This window comes from Mus caroli, chromosome 6 (genome assembly GCF_900094665.2).
Source record: "Mus caroli chromosome 6, CAROLI_EIJ_v1.1, whole genome shotgun sequence".
NCBI lineage: Eukaryota > Metazoa > Chordata > Mammalia > Rodentia > Muridae > Mus > Mus caroli.
Window position 1 is genome coordinate 48,992,716 of NC_034575.1, and position 11,865 is coordinate 49,004,580.

Consider the following 11,865-nt stretch of genomic DNA (forward strand, 5'->3'; position numbering starts at 1 on the left):
TTCCTGCTAACCAGTGCCGATTTAGGGTTGATGTTTGAGCAGGGGTAAATAATTTCACTAGTTTTGTTTTAACTTAAAACATTTGTAACTTTTTCATGGAGTTCCCACTTGAAAATGAATACTTCCACACCATTCTATATAACAAGCTTTTGTCTTTTATTGTTTATTTGCTTGGGGTTTTTGTTGTTGTTGTTGTTGTTGTTTGTTGTTCTGTTTGGTTGGTTTTGCTATAGGCAAAAGTTCCAAAGCACTATTCTATCTACATCAAGGATCAGAAAACATTTTCATAAAGAACCAGATAGAAGATATTTTAAACCTTGGACCATGTGTTCTCCACTACATTCTCCCCACAGCAACTTCTTGGCTTCATCACTGTAGACCAAAGGTGGCCATCGGCAGTTCACAATGAAATGGATTCGTGCATTGGTTTGAACCTGGATTCCTGTCCTCCAGATGCCTCGTTGAAGGTTTGGTCCTCAGGCTATGTTACTATTGTGGAGGGTCTAATAATATAAGGAAGATGGGCTCACTGGGCAATGTGACCCTGAGGAGATACTGGGACTCTGCCTCATCCCCACTGCTTCCTGGCCACCATGAGGTAAGAGGCTTCCTCAACGTGCTTCAGCTACCGTGAAACCTGTCCCCATTTCAGACCCAAAAGCAACAGAGCAACTGATTCAAAAATTTCTGAATCTGTAACTCAAAGTAAACATTTCCTCCTGATAAGTATTTTTATCTTAGGAATTTTACTACAGTGATAAGAAAACTGACTAGCATGGTATGACTATTTTCCAACAAAATTTTATTTACAAAAGAAACCACTGCTAGAGTTGCAGCCATTAGTTCTAATGATCAAGTATGATTGACAGATATTTATGTAGAACTAGCAAATAGGAAATGTGACCATTATTGACCCGGGGCAGGGGGAGGGTAATCTATTCATGCATATAAACAAGGAGCAATTTGTTTAGTACGTTTATCTAAATATGGATTCTTAATCAGAATTTAGTAATGTGTGGCATTGCTGTATGCCACAAACAGGTTATAGAGAGAACTCAGTTCAACAGTCCAGTGCAGAAGTTCATGGAAGAAAGTTATATTCAGGCACAATGAGAGGATCTCAAATGAGTAGAAGGCTTATCCTTCAGACACAGTAGGAGAAGAGGGGCTCTTCTAAGTTTCTGGAGTTCTAGGGAGGACCCCAGTAAGTATCACAAAGGATCACATGATAACAGCAGTGTTCAGCATCAGTAGAAACAAGAAACCCATACAGGTTCCTATATATTGTAGAAGCTGCATGTAAACTCACCAGGGATGTGAGGTACAACTTTGTGTTTACCATGCTAGGCTTATTCTCTACCCCTCCTCTTTGTCCACCCTCCAAAGTTTGGAGCAGGGTAACTTACCTTCTTGTTTTTCTAAGCTGTCTTTGCCTGCACAGCAGTCCACATGGTCATCGGTTGGAGAAAAAACCTGGGCAAAATTGAATTCATCGTCTCCTGTCCACCAGCCTTGACTCTGAGCATAAGTCCTGAGTTCTGGGTGTTCTTCATCCAGCTTAGTGGTGAGGGAAAGATGATTGCAAATGCACCTCACTCCCTCTGCAAAGAGTTCGATGTGTGGTTAGTGAAAGGGAGCCGAGACTCCAGGGAGCAATCAGTGCCATTTCTGAAGAGAGATCCTTGATCCTCACTCCAGGAGACATCCCAAAAGGTTCAGCCTGTCTCCATCGGACATTGTTACAGCTTAGATGGATGTCACATTTACTGATCTTAAGTTCACAAACTCTCAAGGCCTTTCATTGTGACTGAATAAGCCTCAAGCATACATGGTTACAGGGAAACTGAACAGGTCTTTGGAAGGACTTCTCAGGAGACTCAGGATATATGTCTGGCTCCTCTACGGGGCTACTCCACAACATTCAGAGGCTCCTTCTCCCCAGGAACACTCTCCTACCTGGAAGAACACTTCTGCCACCCCCACCCCCATACACTCAGACAGATGAAGGATGACTTGGTCTCTAAGCTTCAAGGTGCTGTCTAGACTGCAGAGGCTGGGTCACCATTGCTAAATCACAGAGGCTGCTCCCAGAGAGTGTGCTGAGCTTCCAAATTCTCGGAGAATGAAGTGAGAAAGAAAGAAGAGGCTACCTTAGAGCTCGATCTGCCTGAATCCCACCACAGTAGAACCCTTACAGCCTGAATCCGGGTGCCTTGAAGCCAAGTCAGCTGGACCGTTTTCCCAGGATTCCTTGTTTTGATGATTTATACCTCCAAACTATGCACTCCTGACTGACAGGCTCCTTTTTTCCTAAAGGGTATCACTAGTGTAAAATTCTAATTAAGCAACAGAAAACAGTTATGATCCAAAAAAAAAAAGAAAAAAAACCAAAAACCAAAAAACAAACAAACAAAAAACCCAGTGATATAGAGACCATTCATACTAAGCGATTCAAAGAAGGAAATGGTCTTGAGAACTCCACTGAGGTTATTTTCCTAGAGGCTAGTTTATAGTACACACTTGTTTGGGGGTTTTGGTTTTTTGTTGTTGTTTGTTTGTTTGTTTGTTTGTTTTTTAAGAATCAGAACCGAGAGGACAGAGTTCAATAACTCCCACTGCCATCAGTCTATTGCTGCTGGGGTCAGAGAACATGAAACTGATGAGGGGGAAAAATGGCTGTTCGAGAAAAAAAATGTTTAGTGAAAAACAACACTCATTTTGTAGTGATGGACCTTTATAAGTGAGGCTTTGAAGGAAGCCGTGCTTCTGAATGTAGCTACAGATCAAAAAGTCTTAGATTCTACTTAAAAGCAACTGGACGGCTTTGAAGCACAGCCCATCCGCTTTCCCAGGAGAGCCATTTGATAGCATTGCTTTATCTCAGGGAGGTTTCTGTAAAGGAGTTTTAAGTTCCTGTAGGGGAAGGGGAGCTGGAGGTCTGGGGGTGGGAGGGGAAACCTTTTGTTCTGCAAATGCTCTAAGACCCCAGGAATCGTGCACAGGTCCTGAGAAATATGCTGGGCACACCACGGAGGTAGGAAAACTCGCTGATGGCTCTGCTAGCCTGTTCCACATTCTGTGAGAATGAGAAGACACAGCCTCCATCCACATAGAGAACTGGTCTACCCTCTTGTTCTCAGCAGGATAACTTTGTGCACAGAACATTTGCTAATTGTGGGGGAGCCTCCGTAACTGGAACCTGTGCACAAAACCAGGTTTGACTCCCAGTGACTGTCAAGATCTGGCTAAGGTCTGATTTTGTTCTGATTCTCTAAAAACTGGAGTAGCAAACAGATTGCATATCTAATATCTTCCATAATTAACTGGTAAAGACTTCACAGTAAACTCAGCTGAACAAAAGTATGCAGTGGTGTAGAGGCTCAAGAAAAGGACAAGAGTTGACCTACTAGCTGGAGATACCTCGAATTTGGTAATGGAGAATGTTGGTGCACACAGTGTGTATTTATCATCTTGTCGCAAGGAGTGCAAGGGGACCATCAATGACCAGTTTTCTTTGGAGGTACGTAGGACGTTCAGGAGCCCGTTAGCCAATTCTAGGACTCTATCCGAATGGGAATCTGAGGGAGAGCCCTACAGTGGGGGTACCCTGTCTCAGCAGTGAACCAGAAACAAGAAGCATCATGAACCAGGGGGCACTTCTCATGTAGTTGACCAAGTCCATGATGCCCTCCTAGGGATGGAGTCTCAAACGTGTGACCTGGTTGGCACCCAGTGGCACTCAGTAGTGCTCACAGACCCAAGTTTCTACTTTAGAGGATGAATCTAAGCTTAAACAGCTGTTGAGCCGGGAGTGACAAGGGATTGGTTATTATGATCCAAGACTCCTCATTCTCTTGCCTAACCCATAGTCATGGTTTATAGTCAAAACTAGACATGTCAAAAAAGCAAGCAGGAAATGTAAAGAATTAGATGGGCACTTTCTGAGTCTTGCTATCCCTTCAGGAGACTCCAGATACACCTCTGCAAGCAGGTACCTGGAAGTGAAAGGCATGCTTAAGCCTGAAGGGGGATGCATAGAGGATGTACCACAGCACCACAGCTCTTCTGGGCCAGCCTAGCATGTCTGACCAGCATAACTTCAGCGTGTCCTATCATCAAAAGTCTTTATCCTGTACCCCCTCACCTGTGATTCTCTCAGCAGCCCAATACTTCCCTACAGTCTCCAGCACCCAGGCTTCATCTCGATCCACAAGCAGATATGCACTTTGGAAGCTATGGCAGGAGTGTGCATCTTCATAATAATTTCCACCTTGTCCGTGCTCATCCAATAAAGAAACAATGATGTCTAGGGCTTCTTTAGCTGTTGTCCCTCGTTCTAAGCCAAGCCTGAAGGAAATCAGAAGTATACCTCTGTCATTTCAGGCCACACAATCATTACCATAACAAGGGAAGGCTGGAACAAGGTTAAGTGAGGAAACATGCCAATATGTACAAACATGTTAAATACTCAGACCAATATATGAACTGCTTAATAGAACTTGAACTCATAATGCCTCTCTTAACACACCCAATTAAAAACTGTAGAAATGTGTTCTACTGTCTTTAGATTTGATTGCCTTTTGTAAGAATAGAAATATCAGGAGCCAATGACTATACCCTCTGTACTGGAAGGTCAGCCCTTCTTGCTCTTGGGTGACCATATGTCCCGTACAACTGACCAGCACCCTCCTGACTACTGCCTAAGAAAAAGGGAATCTCCTTAGCTTGGATCAACGATTATTCTATGGTGGGTATTTTGGGTACTGTTATAGCCTATTTGCGTCTCTTTGAAGTTCATGTTAAAGACCTAGTACCAATGAGATGGTATTAGGCAGTGGGTCTTCCGGGAGATGATGAAGTCATGGCAGTGGTACCATCATGAGTGCCAATAGTGTCCTTTATAAAAGAGGCCATATCAGAGAGCTGCCTTGCCTCCTTTCGCCATTGGAGGACACAGTAAATGGATGCTGTGTATGAATCAGAATGCATCCACATTAGACATTAAACACTGCTACCTTGATCTTGGACTTCCTTGTTTCAAAAACCATGCACAATACATTTCTGTGAACAATCCCATTTAAGGTGTCTTGTCGCAGCATCCTATAGTAGACTGAGAAAACTGGTTCTAAGTGTTTGGTTGCCAGCCATTGTCCTCTGGGCATGTAATTTGCTCAGAGATCTCACTGGGAACAGGTTATGTATGACTTGTCCTTTTTCTATATCCCTCCCTCCTACATGTCAGGCTGTATCAACTGATGTTCTTTACAGTATCAACTATCAAAAGAACATAGATTCCATCTAAAGTGAGCCAGACATCTTCTTTCCCCAGTCCTATCAGTGAATCAGCCTGTCAAGGAGAGTACAGACACTTCCTTCTGTGTGACCTTGGACAGCTTGCATAATAGATGTGAACTTCAGCTTTATACCATCTAGAAAACGTGCCAAGGTCACCAGGGTGTTATAATAAACATGAAAACACACAGCCCTAATGGTGGAGCCACACTAGTAAGCAATCACCTCCAGCTGGTGGAATGCAGTGGCCCAGAAACTCAGAGAGCAAGGGACCTAGCTCCCAGCCCCTGTTATGCTACTTGATGGCCATATGACCTTAGCCATGTGACCTTTATAGCTGTTTGTCCTCATACTGGCAATGAGCACACACTATCAGCTCCTTGTCAAGCTAAGGAGTCAGAAAATGGCCCATGAGATGCATGTCATTCTTTTATTCAATTGGACTACTATTCGGCTCATAGGCGCTCACATCTTAGAACAGGTGACAGAGCTACTCAGGTAGAGACGTAACCTGTCCTTAATAAATTCATGACTTGAGAAGTAATGACTATTTAAAATCTCCCCCATTGAATGTGTCTTAAGGCATGTCCCACTGTGCTGTCATGGGGAAGAAAGGATAATGCAACTGCAAGCTGTAGACTGAGCCCTGTAATTGGCTTATGTTCATGGTCAGAGCATCGTACACCAATTCACTCGACAGGGCTCCTTTTAAGCTTACTTAGGAAGACTTGATTACAGAGCCATAATCTACAACGTTGAGCCTTTAAAGAGTAATAAGAGAAAATCCTGAGCCTTGGAACTCTCAAATAGGGTAGCTGGGCCTCTCAAACTGTCATCTGAGAACTCCTTCTCTCAAAGGCAGCACATTCCCCCTCTGGCATGAATAAAGAGAACATTCTCACTGGAATCTACATGAAGTAGATTTTCCTGTGCCGAAATGAGGAACATCCCAAAGATTTGGAACAAAGTCTTTTCCAGGGTCTTTGGTCACAATGCCTCATGTGACCCCAGGCCTCTGCAGGACAAAATATGACCCGCAGGAGCATACTTTGGGAGCATGCAGCAGTGGCTGCATGTAATGATCTTTGGAGAATTCCTGTTCTGCAGGTTCTAGTGTACGTGGCTGATGTCCTGGCTGCTGGAATCCCAGCCAGGTTATGTACCCGTACTTTTCCTCCATCCCAAAATGCAGGTAGGAGTCTAACTTCACTGCTCCTCAGATCAGCACCACAGGTTAATTGCTATCTATGCCTTTAACCCACATGACCAGTCCCAGCTGGCCTCCTGGCCATGGGATGAGGATATAATTGCCCACTGCACAGTACAAGGTAGGTAAGGACACTGGGACTTCACACACTCCTCCTAAGCTCAAGAGGTACAGATGAATCCCAAGTCACTGGACAGGAAGACATCACTCAGCATCCTAAGGCACGTTTTCAAGCCGTCCCATCCATTCTCACCTCTGGATGGGTTCAATGCACATTTTCCAAATGAAAAGAGCATGATTTCTGACCCAATGCCTAAGTTGACTTAGTGGCTGTGCCTTAGCCTACCTAATATAGACTAGGACAAAGATGAGTTGGAAGGACCCAAGCTAGTCTCATTCAAACATCTACATCCTTCCAAAGTGCTTTGACCAAGTTATTCTGGCTCTGAGAGTTAGACACTCCTGAATTCAGTTCTTGGTTTTGTGAGAGGGAAAGAAATGAGGCTCAGGGCCTGAAAGACCTCGTCAGACAGAACCCACACTTTGGTTTAGAAATCTTCCCGCTGAGCTTTGCTGTATCTGTGACTCTGTAGGTTAGAAGGGGCTCTCCTCTACACCCCAAACTGGATTGAGTTTAGCAAACCACTGCTAACCTGGAGCAAATAATGAAAGTAATTGATAGACCACCCCTAGAGGACTTTGCTCTCAGGGACTCTGTTCTTCGTGCAAATTACCCTACCCCTTCCTACCAACACATCTTCACAGTCCCTCTGCTTTTTAGTCTTTTGGGCATTTACAAGAGTCTCAGCCTTTAGCAAGGGTCGGACTCAGGATGATACTAAGAATAGAAAGTTTGTGCCTGTCTTCAAGTGCTGAAGCCGCTTCTCCTGTTTGGGGCAATTAGAGCTTTGGGAAGTGGTTAGGCCATGACGGTAGAGTCTGTGGTGAGATTAGGGTTCTTAGCAAAGAGACACAAAAAGTTGCCCTCTCTGTGCTCTGGCCTTCTGTACCTCAGATGGGACCTGTTGGCACCGTGATCTTGAACTTCCACACCTCTAGAACTGAAATACAACATATCTGTCATTTAAACCTCCCAGGACGTTATGACTCTGTTACAGCATTCCACACGGACCAAGAAAAGTGATAAGTGGATGTTCTGTGCTGTGTGGACTTGAACTTTAAAATTTATGAAGGTCATTGTTTTATATTGAGTTCCTATTGGCTCAGCTGGCCAAACTGGAGTTGCATGTGCTAAAGATCCCATCACTGGAGCTTTGGGGGACAGTGATAGTCCACTCTTACCCCTCTTTAATGATCAATAGATTCTAGTCTGTCTGAGTCAGCATAAGGACATCCCTGTAGCTGTAACCCTTACAGAAAAGTAACCCAAAGTCACCTAATACTAATGGGTTTCTTTTTTTCTTCCCCATGTTATTCTGTTTCTCCATCTCCACTCTATAAAGTCAGTGCTCCACTCTTGTCTGCTGGGAGCTTTCTGCTCTCCAGAGTGAAGGCTGCCCGGGTTCCTACATCAGGAACGAACGCCAACTCAGTCTAAAACTGAATCTGCTGTCATTTCATCTTCTGACAGGGGAGAGGGTGTTTGAGACCTTTTGAGTCCTTTCCATCTCAGTGTTCTGTCTCACCGGAAGAAGTAAAGCATGGTCTAATCTGGAGAGAAAGTGGTACCTGGCGTTCCGAGTTCAGTCACCTTCTAGCCCTGGGGTGCTGGGCAAGCCACTTAACTTCCCTAATTTCCAGTTTGCTCGCCTACCGTCAGGAGTTAGAAAACCTAGCTCTTTGGCTTGTTATGCGTGTTAAACGAAATAGCACATATAAAGGCAGTTTCCCGAGACAGTTAGGGAAATCATGACTATAACTGTACCCGAGCTTCCCCTTTCCCATCACCTGTGAGCTCCCACGGTCACTAAGAACCTGCCCAGAAAACCACACACGCCTTTCCAGCTTTTCCTCAACTTTCTTTCAAGATCTTCTGAGATCTCTGGCACCAGGAGCAGCTGGTGGGTTGTGTTTAGAATGAGAAGATGCTCTGAAGCAATGAGACTGGCCAGGTTTAGTGCCAACGCCAGACTCAACGAGAAGCAGGAAACGTCAGTGTGTAGGACGATGGCTCAGGACCAGAGTTCAGACACCATGTAATGCGGGGTGCTCACCTATGATTCCAGCTCCCTGGGAATTCAAAGGCAGAGGAACCCCCAGAGCAAGCTGACTGGTAAGGCTAGCTCTACTAGAAAGCTCTGGATGTTGCTGAGAGACCCTCCCTGAAAGAATGAGGGAGCACAGTGATACAGGAAGACTCCGGACCGTGGGCCTCCACATGCATGCACACGCGGTGCGCACATAGACACATGAAATGAAGGGTGGGGGGAGTCTGCAGAAAAAGAAGACGATGAAACCAGAGTGTAAGGGGCAGGGGCAGTGCATGACCAGAAAGCAGCGCTCTCCAGAGCCAGCTGGCACCCCACCTACTTGGAGAATGGAGAACGGAAATGAAACTTGGGGGATTTTGAGCTAGCTGCTAATCTGTCATCATCTTTACACCACAGGTGTTGGGAAAGCCACAATTTAGGGCTGCCACCCCAGCCTCGCTTCTAGCTGATTATTAGGTATTCCCTGCATACTCTGTCTGATTAATGGGACCCAAATGCCTCCTGGGCCTCATCATGATGGAGGCCAACAGGGACCATCAGGACAGATAGACCTTAGATTAATGGACTCCAGGTATAAGAGACACTTTGACTTCCAAAAAAATGACCCCCTATTTTAATGTTAGCTCCTGCTTGCAGCTTGGTACTTGGATCTGTAATCACTAAGAAGCAAAACTATGTGTGTTTGTGTGTGTGTGTGTGTGTGTGTTTATGTGTGTGTGTGTGTGTGTTTACATGCCTCTTGGTGTTGGGGAATCTGGGGAGAGGATTATTTAGAGATACATAGGAAAGGAAGAAAGGAAGGAAGGAAGGAAGGAAGGAAGGAAGGAAGAAGGAAGGAAGGAAGGAAGGAAGGAAGGAAGGAAGGAAGGAAGGAAGGAAGAAGGAGGGAGGGAGGAGGAAAGGCAAGGGAACAGACAAAGCTTGGCTTTTACCACTAAGAAAGAACTATACCAAGTGTTGCTTAATGCTTACATTCCTACACACCTCTAAGAAGCACATGAAAATCATACCTTTACCCTGAAGGCAGTGCCTCATAAACCGAGGCTGTCACTCAGTTTTGTTTCTTGGAGCTGACGTGTGGATGGAGAGCACAAAGGACCAGAGTGTGCAGATGGGGAGCAGCTACATTCTTTGAATAATCAGCCCCCGTCTCACAGACACTTGAAGTCGCATGTGAAATATAAATAGCCTGCTCTTCCAGGAGCTGCCCAGGAAGCTGGCAGCCAAGCACAGAGGACAAGCGAGGACATCGCAAGAAATGATGCTGCTAACAGCAACAGTTGGAAGAGCCATGAGGAACACCCTGAGGAAGGTGTTCTCCAGCTGTGCAGCAGTGTATTCTTGGCCGTATGCTCCACCTGCCTTGCTGGGGTAGACTGTGGGCCAACCCCGTGTACAGTGTGTGTGTGTGTGTGTGTGTGTGTGTGTGTGTGTGTGTGTGTCGGGGGTGTACTTGCCTTCCTAGCAGGCTCCTGGGCAGTGTTTATATGGAAGGCCATGCTTTGTGAACCTTGCCACGTGCAGTGCTGTGGTTTTGATCTACGGGATCCACAGCTCCTCAGTTAACACTGGGGCTCAGGAGTTGCTCATAGGACTTGCTTGGTATGAAAGATTAGTTTTAGCCAGTTTAAAGCTGGGACCAGACTTTTGAACTTGACCCTGAACTTAGAAGTCTACTCTAGGTACAGACTATGTGCCCCTCCAAGAAGTGGCCAGGGTCACTGGATTTGTCATACCATTCCTATTGCAGTGACTCTGTGTGAGCCAGGGGAGATGTCAACTTAAATGGCTTCAGGTCAGCCATTATCTACTCCTGCATTTGCTATTATTGCAGACCTTGATCACTCTCACAGCAATCATTATCTGCCAAATACATCTTCTGTGTTTCTACCCTTCAGTCCTGTAGACTCACCTGGAGCACATCTCCCCTGAGCATCCCAGATGCCCCAGGCAGGGGTCTATGGAATGCTAGCTCTGGAATTCACACCCTGCAGTGTCTGTGAGGGGCTAGCTCTGGAATTTTGTACCACGCCTATGTCATCATATCCCAGACCTCCCTGCTTCTTCTCTGTCACTTTCAGTCGTCCTTAGATTTGTGCTGTTCACTTAAAATTGACATTCACACGGGTGCTGTGACCCTTCCCATTAAATTTTATACTTTCAGTATTGTTTATATTTTACTCACTGATCCATCACCGAAACGAAAAATAATTCATGGCAGAATCAGATCCAAAATAAAACAGATTTATATCCTCATTCAAACTTAATCCTAACAATAAAAGAGCGGTTCCCAATCTGTGGGTCTCCATCCCTTTTGAGGTCAAACGACCCTTTCAGATATCCTGCATATCGGGCATTTACATTACAGTTTATAGCAAAAGCAACATTACAGTTACGAAGCAGCAACAAATATAACTTTATGGCTGGGGGTCACCACAACACGAGGAACTGTATCAAAGGACCTCAGCTTGCAAAGGTTCATAACCTCTGGTATAGAAGTTCATTAGGTTGTATAGCTGTTTGGTCTGATTAAATTGTGTGTGTGATATTATGTATTTATTTGCAAAGCTTTTAATAATAAACTCTCTTGGTTTGTTTGTTTGTTTTATAAGAATCGGTGCTATTCCGCTTGCTGTCCTCCCTGTAAGTAGACTCCGGTCTCTTTGCAGCCATGAGCTTTTACACGGCAGAGAGTAAAGAGCACACTGATCCTGAGCAGGCTACACTGCTCACAGGGTGGAGAATCTCAGAAAGAAAACGTGCTCTCTGCCCTCACTCACAAGTTAGCTTTTAGGATTAGGATTTCTGCCAACTCCCTAGGTCCCAATCTGCAAAACTATCACCAAGCCATAGACGAGGGGCTTAGAGATGATTTTGTGGCTGACTCTTCATTTTGGGGTTTCTACTAAATGTAGATGTTTATTTAAAAGAAACAACACATTAGGGGAGCTGCAAAAAACAAACCCAAAACTTGGTTTCTACCTGTTTTAGGGAGAGAAAACCCGTTGAACACATAAAGCTTTTTCTGCCTTTTTCCCCCAAATTCTTATTTTACCCAGACTAACATCTCAGCACTCAAGAGGCTGAGGCAGGAGGATCACCAATACTGGGCCTGGGAGGCATGGGTTACAAAATAAAACACGGCTTAGGAAGGGAGGGAGGGAGGGAGGGAGGGAGGGAAAGAAAACAACAAAA

General features: G+C 45.0%; 1 protein-coding gene across 2 annotated transcripts in view; it reads right to left on the reverse strand.

Moving 5' to 3' along the window:
- The window catches only part of Scrn1 (secernin 1), a 61,580-nt gene that overhangs the window by 13,078 nt on the left and 36,637 nt on the right, over window positions 1-11,865 (reverse strand). For both annotated transcript variants that reach the window (XM_021165639.2, XM_029478819.1), the window contains 2 exons: window positions 4,145-4,347; window positions 1,407-1,601 (listed from right to left, as the gene is read on the reverse strand). In XM_021165639.2, coding sequence (XP_021021298.1) covers window positions 1,407-1,601; window positions 4,145-4,347 — 398 coding nt within the window. The remainder of the gene's footprint in view (window positions 1-1,406; window positions 1,602-4,144; window positions 4,348-11,865) is intronic.